General features: G+C 54.6%; 1 protein-coding gene across 1 annotated transcript; it reads right to left on the bottom strand.

Annotated features, from left to right (window-relative positions):
- Positions 1 to 10004: 10004 nt before the first annotated feature.
- SCARF2 (scavenger receptor class F member 2) lies at positions 10005 to 20340 on the bottom strand. Its single transcript, XM_080918806.1, has 11 exons — positions 20081 to 20340; positions 15652 to 15710; positions 15465 to 15566; positions 14794 to 15313; positions 14493 to 14711; positions 14221 to 14349; positions 13749 to 13852; positions 13555 to 13672; positions 13233 to 13348; positions 12099 to 12251; positions 10005 to 11517 (listed from the first exon to the last, which is right to left on the bottom strand). Exons 1-11 carry the CDS (start codon positions 20227 to 20229, stop codon positions 10688 to 10690), a joined length of 2499 nt encoding a protein of 832 aa, XP_080774932.1. The 5' UTR covers positions 20230 to 20340; the 3' UTR covers positions 10005 to 10687.
- Positions 20341 to 22364: the final 2024 nt, after the last annotated feature.

Raw genomic sequence — 22364 nt, 5'->3', positions numbered from 1 at the left:
GGCAAACCCATCGAGAGGTTTGCTACATTTCTGATGTGTTCTGGCAGCTCCAGCGTTGCGGAGGGAATGCTAAATAGGGCAAGGAGGCAGTCCTCTTTCCCGAGGCTCCACAAAACTGCCGAATCACATCTTTAGACTGGAGGCCCTTTCGCTGCTCACCTGCTTTTGTGCCTTTGGACTTCCGGGTGCTTTTTGGTTTCTACTTAATTTTCTGGTTTATGTGCATCTCCAGGTCAGCAACCCGGGCTGAGTTCCAGGGTCCTGCTTGCGCTCTAATACAGAGCGGATGGCGGAGCCTGGGATGATGGAGGACATTTACAAACCAGGATTGCCGCAGGCTTTGATTCTGAGGCAGCTGAAGAAGCCATGTCAGATGAGAGCCAGCCCAGGTAGTATCCTGGCCAGGGAGCAGGATGACACTGCACTGGGGAGCAAGGCTGTTTTGTGGAAGCCAGCGAGCTTATTAAAGAGAGCCTTGGCAGCCACAGTGGGACGGAGGAGGCTGTGCCCCTAGGGTGCCCATTCTCTGAGCAAGGCACCCCTACAGAACACTCACCTGTCAGATGCAGCAAGGGCATCCAGTCTACAAAGGCACTGCCTCAGAACCACCACCAAAGAGCACACCTACCGTCAGGAGAGCCCAGGTAATCTGCACTAGAGCAGACAGCATGGGGTGGGCTCTGACGCTGCATGCCTGCGTGCAGACCGTGCAGGAAGGTATTCCTGTATTCCTGCAGAGCGCTGCACTTGCGCCGGCGCAGCCACGCAAAGCCTTCAGCTGCCACTCATCCGTGCACCAGCGCGTCTACGCGGGCAAACGGCCCTGCAAGTGTGGCGCCTTCGAGAAGGCCCTGAGCAGCCGCTCGCTGCTCCGCCTGCACTGCCGACGGCACACCGGGGACAGGCCGTACGCATGCGCCTAGTGCGGCGAGGCCTTCAACCTGCGCACGCGCCTCCCGCCCCTCCTCGCTCACCTTGCACGAGAAGATCCACCGCGGCGACAAGCCATTCACGTGCGGGGACTACAGGCAAGGCCTTCCACAGCCGCGCGCCTCGCCCTCCACTAGAGGGCGCACGCGGGCGCCACGCCTTTCCAGTGCTCGCACTACCTCCTGGTGCAGCAAGCGCATCTACACCGGCGAGGAGCCCTACAAATGCCACCATTTGTGCAGCAAGGCCTTCAGCCAGAACCACTGTCTTACCAAACACCAGAAGGTTCTCTCCGGAGAGAAGGCTTTCAAGGGCGGGGAGGCTTTCGGCTGGGTTGCACTGGGAGGAGAAGCCTTCCACCGTCCAGTTCAATAGGTGCCTGCTGAGCGCCATGCCTGGCAGCCTTCTGGATGCAGGGAACACCGAGGCAAGTGGCATGGGCCCCATAAACACTTGGGCGTGGCAGAGCTGTGCGCGATACAGCCTCCAGCTGATAGAAACTGCCCTCTAGAGAACAAACCTGTCAATCAGGGTGACACCCACTGGTTACTTCCTCACCAAGTCATCCATCAGCTCTTCAGAGCCAGACTGCAGTCCCTCCAGGTGAAAAGGCCTGGCTTGGCCTTAAAGTGGTCTCTCACGAGCCATTTCTTCCTACTAGATATGGTTACAGCCAGGGAAGGGACAAGCCTCTGGCGAGATTTGAAGTCGCCCCACCAACATGCCTTCCTTAGTGAGGCCAGAGTCCACTAACGGGTTTTCGTGAGACAGAGTTTTTGTAGCCTAGGCTAGCGTGTAGCCAAGAACTCCCTTGAAACTCCTATTCAGTTCTTTGGTCTCACCTCTGACACACTGAAATTACAGGGCTGGTCTATGTGTTGTCAGGATTGAATCGAGAACTTCATGTATGCTAAACAAACCCTGGATCTACTGAATCGCTTTCCCAGACCACAAGCGTCTGTCTGTCTGTATGTCTAGTTGTTTTTGCTTTTTGTTTTGTTTTGTTTTTTGAGACAGGGACTCTAGGTAGCATGGCCTGTCCTGGAATTCACCATGTAGACCAGCCTGCCTCTGCTTCCTGAGTTCTGGGGTTAAAGGCATGTGCTACCACAGTCAGATAATAAACATGTTTTTGTCTTTGATTATGTGTGTGTGTGTGTGTGTGTGTGTGTGTAAAGGTGGGTATAGAGGCAGTATCCTGGAGGTGTAACTCAATGGTAGAGCAAGCCAGGGAAAGAAAGCCTCACATGGGCTAGACTGGTTGCAAACTCTCTTGTGGCGAAGATGATCTTAAACTCCTTATCCTCCTGATTCTTTCTCCCAACTTCTGGTTTACAAGTGTGCACCATCAAGCTCAGCTTTAAGGGGGGAGACTTAGCTCAGCTTTAAAGAACTAGTAAGCACTGGTTTAGGCGTCAACATGAAAGGAACATATGAACAGCTGTAGTTTATGATAGATAAATTTACCTCTTACACTTGGATGTGCTGTCTTCTGTGCTCCCTGTGGGCGTCTAAATTACTTTAAGCATATTTTAGCCTTCGTTCATGTTGCACGGGTACAGACTTCCCCACAAATACCTGAGCTCTGTGTGTGAAATGCATGTGTATTCATGCGAGAGTGCCATATGTACATGAACACGTGCCATGTGTGATCACGCGTTGGTGGAGGACAGGTTGACACTGGATGTCTTCTGTTGATCTCTACCATTTTTAAATTTTTCACTTATAGACTACAAAACCTGTTCTTCCTCTAACTTGGCTCCATGAGCAGCCTCCAAGGCACCTTCATACATATGTGTATTCCCACACCCAGCATACGCACACACATATATCACTTAAAAATTTTAAAATCCAAAAAATTCACACAGGGACAGTGTGTGCTCTGCCATGCAGACCAAGGGCAGAGGACAGCTTTTGTTTGTTTGTTTTGCTTTTCAAGACTAGAGGGCTTCTCTGTGTGGCCCTGGCTGTCCTGGAAATCGCTGTAGATTATGCTGACCTCAAACTCACAGAGATCAGCCTGCCCGTGCCTCCCGGTGCTGGGACTAAAGGCTACACCACCATGCCCAGCTCAGAGGACAGCTTTGAGGAGTTTGTTCTTGTTTCTCACCTCCTTTCTACTGTGTAATGTATAATCTGCCTCCTGTGTCACCATTTGGTGGCTGAAATGCTTAGGGGAAAAGGATGCTGGGATTAAAGACCCTGTTCGGCACTTCACCACAACAGTGAAGTTTGCATGGCTAATGTTACCACTGAGCCTTCCCTTATCCCCTGCCTATGTATTTATTTATTGAAACACAGTCTCTCACTGAACCTAGAGCTTGGCATTTGAGGAAAGAGAAGAAAAATGGGCAGCCAAAGAGACTGCTGTGTGAGGACTATGGGCAGGCACCGTGCCAGGCAGCCCATTCTTACTTTATTTTAAAATAAAATTTAAAAACTCTCATGGGCCCTGGACACTGTGAATCTACTCTCTGGTATTTTTAATTTAAGATGAAAGTGGAATCACATTTTATTCCCACATGATGATGATGATGTGTGTGTGTGATTGTCTGTCTGTCTGTTTGACGGTGGGTGTGTATGTGAATATGTGTGAGGATGCATACATATGTGTGTGTCTATATGTGATGGTGTATTGTGTGTGTGTCTGTGTGAGGGTGCACAAGTGTGTGCCTATGTGTGAACTTCTGTGCTTGCTTCTCCAAAAGACAGAGTTGACTTTCAATATCTTCACTTGACTCTACCTTAGTTCTGAAGACAGGGCCTTTCACTGAGCCTGGAGTGCATTTGTTGGCTCCATTGGCAAATTCTAGCACCTTCCTGGCTTCTCTTCTCTGGCCCTGGGACACAAGCAAGCACTGTACTGCTTGGCTGTTTTGCATTGTTTTGTTTCATTTGGTTTTGGTTTTAGAAGACAGGATTCTTTGTGTGGCCTTGGCTGTCCTGGAACTTGCTTTGTAGATCAAGCAGGCCTCAAACTCACAGAGATCTGCCTGCTTCTGCCTCCCCGAGTGCCGGGATTGAAGATACGCACCACCACAGAGATCACGAGAGCGGGCTAGGTCCCCTGCAGTTGGACTTGAACTGCATGGTGTGGATGCTTCTGGAGACCAGCAAGCATTCCTAACCGCCGAGCCATCCCCCAGCCTCAGAGTTTATTTTTATCGCATTTCTTTCTTGAAAATTGTTTGGATTTGCCTCCTGTCTCTTTTTTTTCTGTGAAGTCTTCCTGTATTCTTAAATTTGTTTCTAACCAGTACCCCTCACACATCAAAGAAAAATATGTATACTGAAAAAATTCAAAATTATAAGAACATAAGTACTCAACCAACCACTGGACTAAGAATGGGGACCCCAATGAAGGAGTTAGAAAAAGGACTGAAGGAGCTGAAGGGGTTTGCAACCCCATAGGGAGAACAATATCAACCAACCAGATCTCCCAGAGCTCCCAGAGACTAAACCACCAGCCAAAGAGTACACATGGGGGAAGCCATGGCCTCCAGCTGCATATGTAGCAAAGAATGGCTTTAGCAAGCATAAGAGAGGATAGGCCCATGGTCCTGTGAAGGCTCAATGCTCCCAGGGTAGGGGAAATGCCAGGGTGGGAAGATGGGAGTGAGTGGGTGGGTGGGGGAACATTCTCATAGAGGCAGGGGAGGGGGGAAGATATAGGGGGGATTCCAGAGGGGAAACCGTAAAAGGAGATAACGTTTGGAATGAACATCCACATACATTTCCTTCTAGCTTTTTTCCTTTGCAATTAGACTCAGGCATTTTTCTTTCTTTTTAAAATTTATCTGTCTGTCTGTCTGTCTTTCTGTCTATCTATCTATCTATTCTCTGTGCAGCCCTAGCTGTCCTGGAACAAGGATCAAGCTGGCCTTGAACTACCAAGCACTGGGACTAAAAGTGTGTATCAAACGTCCCGGCTGGCGATTTCTTTTAAAAGGAAATGAGGGCTGTGGATAAAATGCTTTTGGCCATGTAAGTATGAAGGCCCGAGTTTGCACCTTCAGAACTTGTGTAAAAGCCAGGTGTAGTCGACAGGTATAAAACCCAGCTCTGAGCAAGACAGGAACCAATGGCACCTGAAGCTTTCTGGCCAGTCAGTCCGGCTAAACTGATGGGGCCCTGACATTTCTTCGATGAATTGTTAATCTTTATTTTATGAGTATAGGTGTTTTGCCTGCATGTATGCTATCACCTGGGTGCCTGGTTCCCATAAAGACCCTAAAAGTAGATTAGATCCCCTAGGAGTTATAGAGGGTTCTGAGCTGCCGTGTGGACACTGGAAATCAAACCCAGTCCTCTGGAAGAGCAGCCAGTGCACTTTCTACTGCGCCATCTCTCCAGCCACAGAAACCTGGGTTGAAAATAAAGTAGAACAAGATGTAGTGGTGCATGCCTCTAATATCAGCACCGGAGAGCCAGAGACAGTAGGATCTCCGTGAGTTTGAGGCCAGCCTGGTCTACAGAAAGAGAGACAGCTCCAGGCCAGCCAGAGCGTGACACAGTCCCAAAATAAATAATATGGAAGGCCATGAAGTAAAGCACACACACTCCAGTATGTACACAGATGCACACATTAAAGTGTCTGGAGAAATGGCACAGAGGTACCACCATAAAAACCTGTGTTCTAGTTCCCAGAGTACACACACCCTCCCAGCACGGAATCAGGGAGACACACAAGGATCTCTGAGCCTTGTGGGCTGCACACACTCATACATGCACATATGCCAAACACACCAAAAAACTATTAGAAGCTGAGATTAGAGACACATACCTATGTTCAGATCCCCAGAACCCACATAGAAAGCTAGGACTGGTAACATGCTTGTAATTCCAGGGCTGGGGAAACAGACAGAAGGACCCCTAGGGCTTGTAGTCTAGCTGAATTGGGAAGCTCGGGGATCTTTCCTCAAGAACCCTTTGCCAGCATCCTTCTCTAGGGCCTAGGGCTCAGTGATTAGGCTGTGCTGAGTGGTAAACCCCAGAGCTCTGCTGTCCACAGCCTTGTCAGCATCCTTGTGTGTGAACACTGGGCATGAAGCACAGGCCTTCCTGTCTGTGCAGTAAGCACTTTACCAACTGGCCTATTTCCTCAGCTCCTAAAGCTGGATAGACAAGCAGAAGGCAAGAACAGGGAGCAAAGATGATCTGCACCTTAGAGTTCCTCATGTTTAACTTCCTGCCTTAATGTGAGTCCTGGTCCCAGTCCACAGGACTAGAAGTTTGGAGCCCAGTTCTGATGCTGGGAAGAGTTACAGAAAGGTCCCCATTGGTTTCCAGGTCAGTCAGGCCCCAGTCTCTCAGGAGAAATTTCTCTCAACTTTCCAGAAGTGGAAACCTTGAAGAACCAGGAGTTGTGTGGATCTCTAAATTTGAGGCAAACCTGGTCTACATAGCAAGTTCCAGGACAACCGGGGCTACAGAGTAAAACCCTTCCAGTATCAAAAATATATAAAAAAGAAAACCTTAAGGAATGGATGGCCTGGGATGTGCTCCAGCAGTGACAAGCCCTGTCGGCTCACCAGCCAGACACAAACACTTCAGAAGCCTTACGGATTCTCTCCACAGTGAAAAGAGAATGCTGCCTCTCCAAAGTTGGCCTCGGACCACCACCGTATTTGATGGCATCTTCTGCCTGCACTGAGGTGTTTGCACACATCACATAACACTATAATTGCTTTAAAGTTTAAAACCACAGACCTAGCAGAAGGTCTGGGAGTCTGTCAGTGTGACCCTAACCCCAGCTCACCTCTCCTGCCTCACTGCCCTATCCGCCATGCTTGCCACTCCTGTCCCATAGACCACCCGCATCGTGTTACACATTCTTCGAGCTTCTCCCTAGCTGGCTATTGCCAACTTTGGTGAGAAACCTGAGCCTGGGATTCCCACCTCAGTGTCCTCTCCTAGCAACACACACAGTTGGGTTATTTTCCTACTAGGACTCTTTTCTGCTCCGGATGTTGCTGGCTCACCACTAGATGGCACCATCAGAATATGTCTACCTTGCTAACAATGAACTTCAATGTGTTCAAAATAGTCCCACCTCTAGCCCTAAAATAGCAAGAGTGTCCTGCCACACAAGGGACAGCAGTGTGATTGAAATGCCAAACACTACGCCTCTAGAATGAATGCTTTTAAACAGTTGTATTCAAAAAAGCACAGAAAAGCAGTAACAAAAAGCTACTATAAGCTGGATGTCGTGGTACACACCTTTAATCCCAGGAGCAGAGGCAGACATAGCTCTGTGAGTTCCAGGACAGCCAGGGCTACACAGGAAGACCCTGTCTTTTAAAAATAATGGGGGAAGGGTGGAGAGATGTGTGAGCAATTAAGAGCTCCGGCCGCTCTTACAGAAGACCTGAGTTTAAGTCCCACCATCCACATGGTAGCTCACAGCCATCTATTTTAACTCCAGTTCCAAGGGGTCTGACACCCTTTTCTAAGTTCCACAGGTGAGCATTCATACACGTAAAATGAGAATTATAAAGCCACTGAACACAGCTAAGGAACATGTGTTCCTTAGTTAGGAATGTGGCTTAGTGGCTAGAGTGCTTTGATCCCTAGCACTGTGTAAGGCAGGCATGGTGGATGCCACAAATCCCTCCCGGCAGCTGGGAGTTAGAGTATCAGAGGCTCAGATCATCCTCAGCTGCAAAGCTAGTTCAAGGCTAGCCCAGGGTACATGAGACACCATCTGGGGGAAGAAAAAAAAGCCACTAGGGTATATCCCACGTTGCTTGTGCAGCGAGCAGCTCTGGACCACTACGTTCACTGATCCTGCCACACCCACCCACCCCCAGCAGCCACACTAGACAGAGGTGGCTGGAGCTTTGATGGTTTAGGTCCGTTGTTCAGCCCAGGTCTTTGCAAACCTGTTACCTTATCCTGATCAACTTTCTGATCCCTCTGCCCCCTTGTTTTGCTGCTGCTGCTTTTGTTGGTTTTGGGTGGTGCTGGGGATTGAACCAGGACACTGTGTGTGCTACACCTCCTGCTCTTCTGGATCACAGAACTCAGATTAACTTCCAACACATCGGGCTGTGTTTCAGGATTAGCTGGGTACTGTGTGACCATGCTGCACGTGTGTGTTTACTTATGGATTGCATATGCTTTTCTGAGTCCTTTCTGTGTGTGTATTTGGTCATGGTGTGTGCATGCACATCGGTGTGTGTGTGCATGCACATTGGTGTGCGTGTGCATGTGGTAGTCAACGTCTTCATATCCAGCTGGCTTTGGTAGAATGTGTGGTTGTTACAGGCCATGTAACGGTGACTGCTGTGTGTTTTTCTAAGAGGACTGTAACTCTGGCAGAGGGGTGTCTTTCAGTGCCTTTGTTGGGTGACACAGGACAGCAACCGCTGGTCTGTCTGCATGTATGAGCAGTGTGCAGCAGCCTGGCCTCTCTGAGTGATGTGTGCTAGCTACATCCTGCTGCAAACCAGACGGAGCCCAGGCCCCTCTCCAGTCCTCACATTCCTTTGTGCTCTGTGCTACAAAAAAATATTTGCGTTTTCCACGACTCATAATTTTTCCTCCTCAATCACTACCAGATGTGAGCTCTGTGGTCCCCGTCCCCATGGCAACAGAAGTTCCAGCAGTCGTGGTTCCCTTTTGTGGCGCCTGCTCTGGGAGCTGGCACTAGGGCAAGCCCAGAGGGGGTGGGGAATACTGGGTGGTGAAAGACATTTAAGGGGAACGCTCCTAGGGGACAGCAGCAGGACTGGCCGATGACGAGAAGCCACAGAGAGGCTCCTGCAGGTCAGGCTTCCTGGACAGGAAGAGAGGCCCCAGGCCAGCCCTGAGACATTCCCGACCTGCCCAGATCATACCAGTCCAGACTAAGGAAATGGAGGGTAGAATAAGGAATTGAGTGGGAGGCCATTGTGGCACGATAGCTTGGTAGGGACACAGAATGGGCAGGAGTGGGGCCTAACAATGCTCCACACTACACTGACTGTCCTGCCTTGGCCTCTGTCCCTTTCTGCCTGACACCGAGCCTGACTCCAGCCCAGCAGCTAGTATGACTTAGTGCCTCGATGGATCAGAGGCCAATCAAACCACAGGACCACAGCAGGAAGCAGCCTTGCTGGCCAAGGGAAAGCATATGATATGAGACATGCTGCCCAGCCAGGCTGGAGGCACTGTGTCCATCAGCTGCCCTGGACACTGTCTCCACTCTGGTGGCTGAATCCCTGTATGGGACCAAAGCTGACCTCGAAGTAGTACCTGGTCAGAGAACAAGGGCCCTGCCAGAGAGGCCCCTGAACTGCCAACACTGGGGATACTTGAAGCCAGGAAGATGTTGGCAGAATGAAATGGTAAGCTGGGCATAAGCAGATAGGAGAGGTGGCTCTGCAGCCAAGAGCAACTTTTTTTATTGGATGCCCAGCATCCACATGGCTTCACACTTGGAAAGCTGGGGCAGAAGTTCAAGATCATACCAGGTTGCCATACGAGGCCCTGTCTTAACAACAGAAAAGATACTAGAGACAGGAAGAGAGTCTGCTAGAGGTAGGGACTAGAAGGAACCAAACAGACAACTTTCAGAAACTAAAAAGGTTAGCAGGGACACTGAGCATAGGTCCAAGGCTCAGAAAGGCCAGTCAGGAGCCTGCCAGGAGAGGTGACGGTGCTGGGGCGGGGGACTGACAAAAATGGCTCCAGCGAAGGCCAAGCAGGCTTTCTTCTCTCGATTCCCCTCCTGCAGCATGTGGAGGTGAGGTAGGAAGGTTTTCATTCAGGACAAGGCACCTAAGGGAGCAAGCAGGCTCTGCAGTGACAGGCTGGAGTCTGTGCCCACCACACAGCCTCCCTTACCCTCACCTCGGTCTCACCACAAACTGTTTTGCCCTCTGGAGCCTCCCCAGCACAAGTGATAGTTCAGGACTGGTGGATTTGGCATACTTTTCCTGTCATTCCTGGAGGCCTACACGGGGAACTCCAAGGTACCATTTAGCTGGAGGCGTCCAGAAGACGTCCAAGTTCCATAAGAGGTCATCTTTGCTCCACAATCTCTGGCAGGAAGTGATTAGGGCACTGGGAGTGGGGGAAAGCATTTTATTAAAGAAAGCTTTTGCCTGCTAGGAGGAGCCCATCCTGAAGGCCCCAGATGGGATGGGAGAAGCCCTGCCCAGGGCCTATAAATACATCTAAGGCCACCAGAGTAGCCCCTGGGCTTCCCTCGTGGGGTAATAGGAAGCCATCAAAACCAGCTTGATGGCTGAGGGACCAGGACGGCATGGATGGGAAGGGGACAAGCCAACATGGGCTGAGGCCCCTGAGGAGCAGAGACCAGCTCTCCTCCCCAGGTTCGTGTCAACCAGATACTCGGGAGCCCAGTTAATGGAAGCAGCCTCTGACTATCTTCAAAGAAAAAGATCCTACAGCCTTAGGCACCAGGCCTTGGCAAATGAGAGGCAGCCAAAGGGCAGAAGCTCTGTTGGCATCGGCCAATGACAAGGTGGCCCAGCCAAGAACACTCTTCTTGGCCAGGAAGAAGTCCGTAGGCTTCCAACCTATGGCCAACGAGACGCAGATTACTAGAAAAGCTCCGCAACATCGCCAGTGGGATGGGTAGCCAGCTAAGTGTCTGCGAGGCCCGAGAGCAGAGCCAACCAGGCCGGAGCTCCTGGAGCCCGGGCTAATGAGACCCAGGCTCGGGCGGGCGCTGGGAGCTCGGGCCAATGAAATGCCTCCGTTGCGGCCGCGCGGGAGACGGCGAGAAACGGTGGCTCCTGGGGCTGCGAGCCTAGGAAGCTCCGGGGGCCGCGCCGGCCCTGCTCGGCTCCCCCGCCGCCTCCCTGCTCTTTTTCCGAGGTGGTTTCTGAATGGGGGTCTTCTTCCGAGGCGTCTCGGGCGCAGGTGCGCTGGCCGCCGCCTTCTCGGACGTCGAGGCCTCGGACGCCGAGGCGGCGCGGGCCGTCGAGGCGGGGAGCACCGAACGCTTGGCCTTCTGCGGCGGCGGCGGCTTCTCGGCGCGGCCCAGGCTGCGAGTCTTGTCGCGCAGCTCGGCTGCCAGCATGGAGGCGGCCTCGGGCGCGCTGAGCGGGGCACCTCCCGCGTCCGTGGGCTCCGAGAGACCCGGGCCGCGGCTGCGCGCTCGGGCGCGGGGCGGCGTGGGTGAGGCCGGGCCTGGGGCCTCCTCGGTCAGGCCCGGAGGCTGCACCGACGTGTTGCTGGGGGTCCGTTTCCTCCCGCTAGGGCTCGGCGCAGCCTTGCGGCCTGCGGGCGGCGGCGAAGGTGCAGCGGCCGCGGCGCCGTGCTTGCCGTGGATCCAGGACACCTTAGGCTTGGTGGCCGGGTCGGGTGGCGGCGGCTTCCTGCGCTCGGGCGACGGGGACAGCGACAAGCCCCCAGCCTCACCTCGGGTCCGGGCCGGCCGGGCCTCGCGCCGGGCCACTCGCGCATAGAGAGCCCCGCCCGGCCCCTCCACGCTTGACGCTGAGCGCTCGCTGTCTGAGGATGCAGGGAGAGCTGCTGCCTCCTCCCCGGGCGCCGAGGTGCCCGTGGGCCCTAGGGACACAGCGGGCACCTCAGTGTGAGCGGCAGAAGCTTCCGGGTCTCGGCTCGCAGTTGCCTCTAACAAGAGAAGGACAAGCTGATCCCAATATCCAATAGCGCTGGTGGAGCCAACCCCCACGAGTGACCCCCTCTCCTCTGCCGGAGGCCAGCTGTCTCTGTGGTCATTCAGGCATGCCTGGCATGTCCACAGCATTACCACAGACATAGTGGGAATCCCCGGGGTGTGGGCTGAGTGCTGGGGAACGAGGGATATTTTTTTCAGGGCTCAGGCCCCACCACACCCCATTCTCAGGGGTCACAGTCATCAACTTTAAGTGGATTCATGCCCTTTAAGACTTAAGTTTTCTGATGTTGAGGCAGTAGTCACTTGCCAAGGTCACCTTTCTTTTCCACTACCTTATGTTCTTCCAGTCCCCTCTGCCATTCCTTATCTAGTTCTAGTCCCGGAAGTTAGTATGACTGACCTATCCCTCCATGATGCACCCCACAGAACCCAGCTTTGTAGCTGCAGGTCTGTAGCCTACAACTCCTAGTTTCTAGCTTCTTGGTGCCCCGTGGAGTTGGCTTCCCCATGGACCTCCAGCATAGATAGCTAGACCATTTCTTGCTAGAGGGACATCCATGCAGGCCACACTCACCCTCGTGAGGCACACAGTACACAGGGCCTTCATCTGTGGTGTCAAATGATGAGAAGGAGGCCCTGGAGGACCACGATGGGGAGGGCTGCTCCAGCCCTGACGGTGGTTCCAGAAAACTGCAGCTGAGTGTGTTGTCCAGGTCATGATGGGCCACTGGGAGAAAAAAACAAACCGAAGGAAGTAGTCATGACTAGCCCTACAGAAAACTGCAGGTGGGACGTGACATTCAACAGAGTCGCATTAGATCAGGGCTGGAAAATGGGTAGTAAGCAGTCCCAGGAAAGGGAAGTATGAAGACTCTGGCTGTTCTTCCAGAAGTTCTGGATCCAATTCCCAGAACCCTCGTGGTAGCTCACAACCGTCTGTGAGTCCAATTCCAGAGGATCTCCTGTTTTCTGACCTTCACAGACACCAGGCACACATACGTGAAGACAAAACGCCCATACACTCAAAACAATTAAACGTTTTTTAAAGGTATTTTTTAAATAAGGGAAAAGTGCAAGCCACATGCAGTCAGCTGGGGAGCTGAAAGGGTTAAGGAGACAGACTAGCACATGTGGCCTGGAAAAGCTACCATGATCTCCAACCAACTCTGGACTGCCCTGGAACCCCGGAGCACCTCTGAATTCAAATGTTCAGGGGCAGGACTGCTGCTGGGCCCAGGCTCTCCCAGCAGCCTTTGCATCAAGGTCCAGAGCATCCTGAGAGACTGAACTCCCACCAGTCTTCAAAAAGAAGTTGCCTAAAGGGAGGGACCACCCCTTGCCTGTCATATTGAAGAGTCTCCAGTAGAGACTGAAGAGGGATGGGGACCATCCTGCCCTTTCTAGGAAGGGAACCAACCAACCTGTTGGTGTGCTCACTTAAGGGTTCAACACGCCCTGCGGCTCTGCATCTCAGCGTAGAGACCAACCAGGTCAGGTGGCCGGCCAGGCAATGACTCATGTGTTCTCATGCCTCCTGCATACCCTATAACATCTGCTCACACATCTGGGGCTCCTTCCTTCCCCTACAGCCTCACCCCTAGCAACTCTCCACTCCCCACTTTTGCGCTGAGCCTTTGTCCCCGGTACACCATTTTCTAGAAGCCTCTTGTAGTGTGTTTCCCCTGAGTCCCAGAGCCTACATTCTCACCTACAACTTTGGGTAGCTTCTGCCTGCGAAGCGGGATCCGGGGTAGCTTCATGCTGATGCGGCTGAAGCTTCCACAAAAGCGTTGAGGTGCCTTCTTTCTTCCAAGGGTGAGCTCCCTGCGGGGGCGGGGCCTGAGCGAAGGGGCGGGGCGGGACTGGGGAGGGGCGGTTCAAATTCGGTGGGAACGGAAAGGGGAGGCTCTGAGGAAAGAAAGGCCTGGGCCCTGCCTCAGGAGTGGGGTCTGGGTTCAAGAAGCACACCCAGTCACACAGAGCGGGCTACCTAAACCAAGCGGTGGGCGGGGGCTGGCTTGGGGCCTCACCGGCGCGCCGAGTCCTTGCCCCGGCAGGCGCAGCAGCAACCGAGCAGCGAGAGCAGCAGGCCGAGGAGCAGCGTGAGCAGCGCGCCCGCGCCCATCACACCTTTGCGCTGATTGGTCTCTGTGGGGAGCAGCGGCTCAGCGCAGGATCACGCACCCCACTTCATTCCCTGGCCCGACGTTCTTCACCCACTCACCCAGGTGGCAGGCACCGGTGACCGGGTCGCATGATTCCTCGTGACAGCTGCAGGCCTGGGCGCAGTCCACGCCGTGGAGCCCGGCCGGGCAGGTTACATTACAGCTGCAAAGGTTGGGAGTCCAGAATGCCTCCTTTTCCCACACCGGCCACCATTGCTGGCTGGTCGCCGATGCCCTAACCAAGGCTCTGACTCCATCCTCTAGAGACTGAAGCCCACCCCCACCTGCGGGCACTCACTTGATAATCACGGTTTAGAAGTGTGTGTGCTTTCTACAGGAGGGGGCGGGGGTCTGAAGAATGAAGCGTGACTACTAGGGGATGAGTGAGTGGAAAATGGAGATCCCAGACTAGACTACTGACTCTATATCCAGTGCTTGCTGACACTCCCTACCGAAGGGTCCCTGAGGTCTGTATATGGAGGCCCTAGTGCGGGGTACGTATTCCCTATCCCTCTCCAGGTCCCCACTCACTGAGGTCCGTGAACACCAGGGCTGCAAAGGCAGCGCCCGGACTGGAAGTCACAGTGGCCGCTGCCGCAGTCGGAGCACACGAAGGCACAGTCCTCACCGTAAGTGCCATTACTGCACTTCGTCTCGCACCTTGGTACCAAGAGAGGAGTCATGAGCTGAAATGTAAGCCAAAGGCCACGCACGAGGCCTGGAGAGCCCACCGTGCAGAGACTGCGTAGGAGCCAGGCCTAGAGAGGCGGTCCCCTGGGCTGAAGCGGGCACGGGCTGCTCACCGGTCGCCGATCCAGCCCGCATTGCAGTGCGTACACTTGCCAGTGACATGGTTGCAGGCATGGCCGTCGCGGCAGGGTGGACAGCGATGACCACAACCCTCGCCATAGAAACCGGTGGCGCAGGGTTGGTCACATTTGGTCCCGTTCCAGCCGGGTTCGCACGTCAGACAGCGGCCTTCGACTACCGTGCACGGCTGCTGGCCTTTGCATTGGCCACACCTACGGAAGGGTCAGGAAGCTGGGCGGATTGGAGCGCCGCTTGGCCCTTCCGCCTTCCCGCCACCAGGCCCGCAACGCTTACCGACGGCGACAGCCCAGGCCGTAGAAGCCAGCGGGGCATGGCTCGCGACAATACTTGCCCCGATAGCCCGGATCGCAGGCGCACGTGCCGTCCACCGGGTGGCAGCGACCGCGGAAGCACTGGCAATAGCGATCACAGCGCGCGCCGAATGTGCGCTCGCGACACTGGCAGCGGCCGCTCTGCTGCTCGCAGGGCGACGAGTTGCAGGCGCACTGGTTGTTGCAGCTGCGGCCCCACCAGCCTGCCTGGCACAGGCAGGCGCCTGTCTGTGGATCGCACCGCGAAGTAGCGCTGCAGTAGCACGCGCTAGCGCACTGCGCACCCCACCAACCCGGCTCGCACCGGCACGCGCCGCTCCGTGGGTGGCACGTGCCATGCTGGCACTGGCAAGCATGCTCACAGCGCGCACCCCAGCGGCGCGCGTGACACGTACACTGTCCGGTCACGTCCTCGCACTGTCCGTGCGGGTGGCAACTGCACCTCTCCTTGCAGTCGGGGCCCCAGAACTGGCGCGGGCACTCTGCAAGAACCAGGTAAGAGGTTGAGTCGTTAGCTTGATACATCTCACCCTCAGCTCCACCACACCCAGCCTCCAAGGCCAACCCAGTCCAAACTGCTTAATTTGTCTAGTTTTTTGTCCAACCCCCAACGCCACCCCGCCCCACGCTCACTAGTGTCGCAGTTGGCACCGAAGTAGCCATGTCGGCAGCGGCACTCGCCTGGCCGTACGCACACCTCGTTTTCTGAACACGTGGAATTGCCTTCACACACGGCTGCAAACGAGACGGGCTGAGCTGCATGATCCTCCCACCTCTGCCCTGGACCCGCCTGCCCAGGACCCCAAAATGCCCCACTCACCGATCCCACACTCATCCCCCAGCTGCTTCCAGCCAGCGCAGCACGTGAGCACCTGGGAACTTCAAGCAGAGGAGGGACGTCTGAGCTAGACGCCCTTCCCCAGCCTTCAGGGTGTCCAGCCTGAGGGAGCGGTGGATACCCAAGCTTGCAGCCTGCCAGACAGTGGTAGGTGAGGGCCTAACATGAGTGAGAAAGGCTCGGGTCTCTGCCGCAGAAAGTGCACACCTCCTGGTCTGCATAGAGCAAAGAGCCAGCCTCCAAGAACTGCCATCTATGAGGACCCCAGCTCCTCCATCCCATCAGCCACAGGTTAAGAAACAGGACGAAGTGTGACAGAAAGGGGCAGCAGTGAATCCGGGGTGTGGAACCACCTGACTCTCAGGACCTCTGAAATGGGTCTAGAGGATCCAAATGTGACACAGTTGTGACAGCACCACTGCCAGGCGGTCCCCAAGGGGCACCTGGGTACCCAGGGTGGAAAAGCACCTGAGAGGGAAGAGATGGAGCCAAGTGTAGACCCTACAGCCCTCTGAAGGGGCTTCTTGAAGGCGCCTGGAGAACCTTCCCGAGGGAGAGGGGGAGTCAGGAAAGTAAACTGAAGCCCAGTGCCTTCCAGGAGCAGGGAGGGTGGAGTCTATCATATTTAAAGTTTTGCTTGCGTCTTTGCCCTTACAATGTACATGAAATGTCAGTTTTTTCAGAGGACTCTGCTGGGGAGGAAACCTGGAGCTAGACTCCAGGGGCAGTTTCTCACTGCAGCATTTGGGGGTCGGGGTACAGCCTGGGGAGTCCTCAGGTGTGAAGACCCTTTCAAAATGAAGCCTGGGGATTGAGGGAGGGTGGGGAGCAGGGGTGCAATGTCCATGGTTAAGATAGATGAGGCTGAAAGGGGACAGTCACAGAAGCTTCATAAGGCCCAAAAATCTGCCTCAGTCCAACAGGACTGTAGTGTCTGTTTACCTTTTAGAGAAATTGAGTGTGCTTTTTCTGAGGCTTCTGAACTTAGAAAGAGGGGTGGAGGCAGGCTGGAGGGGAAACTACCATACTGTCCAGAGCAGTGTGGGGTAATGGTCAAACGGTGGATAGGATTCAGCTGCCTCAGAAAGCTCCCTTCCCAGCCAGAGTTTGGCTCTCCCTCAGATCAAAGCTGGGACCTGGGGGACAGGGTCCATAAAACTCTAAACTAAGGGAACAGGCTTCGAATATTTTCCACAGTTAAAACTGGAAACCACAGAAAAAAAGAACAGGCCTGTTTTTGCTGCCCTCACTGGCCCACCCACCTTGCCCCAGGGATGCCAAGGGTCCCTTCTCAGATAGACCCAAGTTTATCTGCCTATCTCCTTGAACTTGCACTTGGTCTTAGTTGTTTCCCTTGCCAGGTGGCCTGCTGAGAGCCCCCCCCCCCCAACATTGGTTTCTGCCCTCCCTGGCTGGCCTAGTACAAGGTTCTGTGGTTGGGTGTCTGGTTCTAGGGCCACATTCAATCAACTCACACATCAAATCCATGAGTGCCATTCTTTAAACAACCAAACCCTTCCTCTCCCCCCTTCTCTCTCTCTCTCTCTCTCTCTCTCTCTCTCTCTCTCTCTCTCTCTCTCTCTGTGTGTGTGTGTGTGTGTGTGTGTGTGTGTGTGTGTGAGAGAGAGAGAGAGAGAGAGAGAGAGAGAGAGAGAGAGGCAGAGGGAGAGAACAAACCACTTCATGCATATGGAGTTTGAGAACAACTTGTGGAAGTCAATTCTCTCCTGCCATGAGGGCTCTGGCAATTGAGCTCAGACCATCAGGTTCTGTGGCAAGTTCCTTTACCCACTGAGTCAGCCCAACAGCCTCAGGTCCTACCCTTCAGCTAAGGAACCTGCAACTCAGAGAAGTTAAGTTGCAGTTTACAGCGATGGGAACAGGCTACAGGATGTCCTTGAGAACAGCTGACACTACCCACGCCCACTTGGGTGCACTGAGAACGTGTCCTGTATTCTTGCAAGGACTGATCACCCAGTGATCTCGGCAAACCAAGAAGGCCTGGTGAACTCACTTACGATATTACAAAGCAAACAAAAATCTCAAAGACTTACAAAGGCAGGTCCTTGCTCTCTGAGTGAATGCTACCTCAGGGAATCGGACTCCAACAATCACTGCTGTGTGACAAGCAGCTTATTTTTTTTCCCCATCTTAGAGCCCAGTCACTGGGTTTATGCCTATCCCTGGTCACCATCCCCAGTCACTCCTAGAACCAAGTAAGGAGGCTTCTGTGCCTACCCCATTACGTGGTCCTCCTCCATCTCTCCTCTTGCCTCCAGACATGCCTATTCTCTGCCCTATTTATGCCAATTTCTTCAAGGAGCTCCACCAGGACTCACCAGGTAAGAAAGGCCATGTGTCCCGCTCCTTCACGGCTAGACTTGCTACTACAGCTGCCCACTGGACGACATCACAACTCCGAATGCTCAGGAGTGTCGAAAGATCAACCTCTCCTCATCTCAGGTTGCTCCCGTCCACCTGTGCTAGGACGCCGAGACCATGCTCACATCCATCTGCTGAGTAGACCTACTCTCTCTTCCAGGTTCTATTAAGTTTGGGCGCCAGCCTCCAGAGGCCACCTTCCACCTCCTAGCTAGTCCACTTTCTGCAGTCTCAAAGCTCCTCTGTACCTAGTTAGGTGTCTGCCTCATTCTCAGAGCAGTAGGCACACCACTTGTGGCCTCGGCATCTCTTCAGTATGCCCCCTCCCAATCCCACACCTTCAGGGCTTCCAGGGTATCTTTTAGAAGGGGGAACGGGTGTAGGATGAGCTGTGTCCCAAATATCTGCAGGACTCTCTCCTTCTCTCCTGTAGCTCTGTGTTCATCAAGGCATGTCTCCTCTGATCATGCTAAAGGAAAAGGCACCCCCACCTCCATAACCCCTTGTGAGAACAGGGCACTGGTTTCTGCTCCAGAGTCTTTTTTGCACTGCAGGCCTGGAGGCAGTAGAGGATGACCTACTATGCTGGCTGAGCTGGCAACAATCTCTGCTGGACCTCATGCATTGTAACCAAAAGGATGGCCCAGACCTCGGGTGAACACAGACCAGAGATCATTCTTCCCACAAACTCTCTGCACACAGTCAAGGCATCCAGCCCCAGCGCCAGGACAAGAGCTGAGGTCCACTGCATCCCTACTTTACAGAGACAGAGGCAGACCCAGACAGCCAGAGCATGGCAGACACATCGTGGCTGTGGGTTACAGAGGCAGACCTCCTTCTGAGAGGCCAAGGGGTCTCCAACTCCAGCTCGAAACTGCTTGACCCACCACCGGAGTCCCGTCCCTCGGCTAACCCGTCGGAGGAGAAGGCCTGGTGCGGGCTGACTGCCCTCCTCCAGGCACCGCCCCGCCTGCCTCAGCCGCTGCATTCCTGGGGCCGGGGAGGCCCGGGACGAGGCGGCGGCGCGATGCGAAGCAGATGGCTAGCCAGGCGCCCCGGCTCCCCCTCCCACCCCCGGTCTCCGAGGCGGGGCTCACGGTCGGGCTAGCAGCCCCTTGTCTACTCTGCCCCTCCAAAACCCTAGCTGATGTTTCGCACCCCCGGGGGGGCGCTGTTTGACCCAGCATGCCCCCGGGACTCTAGTCTGGAGTCCCCAAAAACAGCCTCCCCAGCACCAGCAGAGGCGCCCCACCGTGGGTTCCTCGCCTCGGTGCAGAGATTCCTTGACTGCGTCGTGGCTCTGACCAGCCTTCAGGTCCCTCGGCTTCTGTGCCTACTCGGCGTCGCTCTTCACCCTCCGCAAAGCTCCGGGCTCCACTGCTTTCAGGCTGGGCCTGTCCCACACCGGCTTCCCCAGCAAGATCCTCTCAGAGACCCACCTCTGCGCACCCAGTGTCTGCCCCAAGAACCCAACAAGGGTTCCCACGTCCTTCCCATCATTGTCCTCAAGGACTTCGGTTTCTGGTCCACCGTGAGCACAGGATTGTCCTTGCTCACCTCCACGACCATCCTCCTCCCACCCCGCGCCCGCTCTACCAAGACAAATCTGTTTTTCCAAGTCCCAGTGCCCAGCTCGCCCAGGGGTTGCTCCTTCGTCCTTCTAAACCCCACTTCGGGATCAAGCCCCTTGCTCCTGGAGCCTATGCACATGCTGTTCCTCCCTGAGTGTCCTTGCTTGGCTTCAGGAGTAGCCCCTTTCTCTTCTTTCCTGACATTTTGGACACCACATAGTACCCCTCTGGGCTCCCCCACAGCACTCCGTTATCCCCTCAGGTGATTTCTGGCCCAGCCGGCCCTCAGATGCAGCCTAGGGGCCGAGGCTCGGCCTGGAACCCAGCCCAAGACGCGAGGCAGGCCCGAGGGGCTTGCGTGGCCAGTTTGGGGAGGTCCAGAATGGCCTGGAATGAAATGGGGCACCGCTACCCCCAGCCCGCTTCGCGCCCACGCCTCGGACAGGCCCAGCTCCTACCCAGGCGTGCGGCACACGTTGCGGCCTCGCGGGTTCAAGTCCTGGGCCGCCGCAAGACCGGGCAGCAGCCAGAGCAGCAGCAGCGGCGGCGGCCCTCGGGCTCCCTGGCGCCGCGCCGGCCCGGCCCCCCGGGACCCTGCGCCCTCCATGAGGCGCGGGGCAGGCGCGGGTGGGCGCGGGTGCGGCCGCGGCAAGGGCGGCCGGAAGCGGAGTGCGAGGCTGGGCGGGGGGCGGCAGGAGGGGCGCCGGGCCGGGCAGGAAATTCCACATCGGCTCCCTGATCCTGGGCCAGCGCGGCCGGCCAGGCGGCAGCGCCCGCCCCGCGCGCCAGACCCCACCCTCTGGTCGCGCCTCCGCCCCTTTGCTCGGCCCCCGCCCCCACCTGGCCACGCACGAACTCGGGGGTGAACTTGGAGCCCCGCGGAGCGCTGCGGGAGGAAAGAGTTGCGGGAGTCCCAGAAGGAGTCTGGTCCGCGCCTTTTCTCCCTCTTGCCAGAAGCCCTGGAGCCGCCAGGCCGGGGAGGAAAGGGGCCCAGGCTAAGGCCCTGGGTCACACACTGGCCTTCCGCTGGGGCCAAGAACCCGTAGTTGTCCTATAGGGTGCCAGCAGCATCTCCTGCAGCTTGCAAGAGTTAACTATGTAGGTAAAGACCTGAGGGAATGAACTGGAAACCTGGAGAAGGAAAGACTGGAGAGATAGGAGCAGAAGGAACCAGCCAAGGTCTCTGACATAATGTGGAGGTAAAGATAGGGAAGGAGACATTCAAGATGAAAACTGGAGAAGCCCTATCAAGGGGTAGGAAGGAACTAGGTGACCAGGGCATGTATTCAGCCTGAGAAGGTTATTGGCTCCTAAGAGGGAAAAGTTCAGAGGCTGGAGTCAAGGCTGAGAATGGAGACTCCTACTACATAAGGACAAGCACTGAGTAGGTCGCTCTGTCTCTACCAAATCTGCTGTTCACTTTTGTTTCATGGACACTTCATTCCCTCAACAGCTGTCAAAGTGAGCTGTCATATAAGCAGAACAGGAAAGGTCTTCTGTGTCAGTAAGCTTTCTTCACCAAAACCTCGGTCTGACCTTAGTATGACATCAGCAAGCCTGTCAAAGGAGCTGCAGAATCAGTGTCCATCCGCTGTTAACCCTTCACTATCTCGTCAGTTAAGCACTTCTCCCGCCACTGCCTTGAACCACAGGCTTTACTCAGGCATAGCAGAACACAGCACTTACTACCACAGCCTCAGTCAGACAGGAGATGGCTGTATAGGTCCAGAAAAGACAAAGCAAGAGAGACCCTGAGGCAGACTAATCCAGACTCTTGAGTTCACACCCCCTTGTTGGCAGCCAGGTCCCATTAAGGAAGAGTTTGTGTTTTTGACTTGAGGAAAAAGTATCTTCTCGCCAGCAGGCAGAGGGCACCTTGACTATGAGGGACAGGTGGTGTAGAAAGGGCATCTGAGGGGCTGAGTTGGAACCAGAACAAAGAACAGGCCCAAGGCCATAGGCATTAGCAGGCTGGAGGGGAGGGTGGGACCTCAGGCCTCTCCTCAGCCCTCTCAGCCTGGCTAGGCTGGTAGAGTAGGGGAGAGGTGGGGTGGGTAAAAGGAAGTCTTCTCATGTGGTCACAAATGCAAACACTTCTCAGCAACAAGTAAATAACAAGGCAACCACTTCTGGGAAGCTGAGGGTGAGCACAACCCTGCCTTCAACAGTGCCCTCCCAAGGAGGCCCCCAAGGCTGTTAGCAGCAGAGGTCCCTGTAGCTGCATTGTTTGGCTCTGGCTTTATAAGTGCTGACCTCACTGGGCCTGAGGGGGCACCTCAGCCGGGCCACGTTCCAATGGTTTATCTTCTTCCCGTAGACTAATCTCCATGTTCAAAGGCTAAAAAGGGTACAACCTAAATACAACCTGACTTCATATCCCATACATGAGCACCCCAGTGTCAACCACACACCCCATCCACCCTCTCCCTAAGCTAGGGTAGGCCTGGGGACCTAAGCATACAAGTTGAGCCTTGCAGGCTCAAGAGACAACTGTGGATGGTGACTTTGAATGCTGTCTTGCTTTTCCAGTTGCTGACAAAAGCCATGTGAGGTGACAAGAGCTTAGCTGGCAGAGACAGGATCTTTGAGTTCCAGGCCAGCCTGTTCTACCTATAAGCAGGTCTAATACAACCCCTAGCTACACAGTCCTGGGTTTCTTTATTGTCTCAAACAAAAGTATTTTTTTAAAAAGGAAAATGGGAAGAAGGGTTCACAGTTTGAGATTTGGGAGTGGTGACACTA

The sequence above is a fragment of the Micromys minutus genome, assembly GCF_963924665.1.
Source record: "Micromys minutus genome assembly, chromosome: 7".
NCBI classification, from domain to species: domain Eukaryota; kingdom Metazoa; phylum Chordata; class Mammalia; order Rodentia; family Muridae; genus Micromys; species Micromys minutus.
This window is presented reverse-complemented; position numbering and strand designations above follow the sequence as displayed.

Bases quoted from the DNA above. Each gene is read 5' to 3' on its own strand.
- SCARF2 (XM_080918806.1), bottom strand. From the start codon at position 20,229: ATGGAGGGCGCAGGGTCCCGGGGGGCCGGGCCGGCGCGGCGCCAGGGA. The intron at 14,350-14,492 runs GTGAGCAGCCCG...CTTGGTACCAAG, and splicing joins GCGGGCTGGATCGGCGACCG to GTGCGAGACGAAGTGCAGTA. The intron at 11,518-12,098 runs GTGAGTGTGGCC...TTCTCTTGTTAG, and splicing joins GTACTGTGTGCCTCACGAGG to AGGCAACTGCGAGCCGAGAC.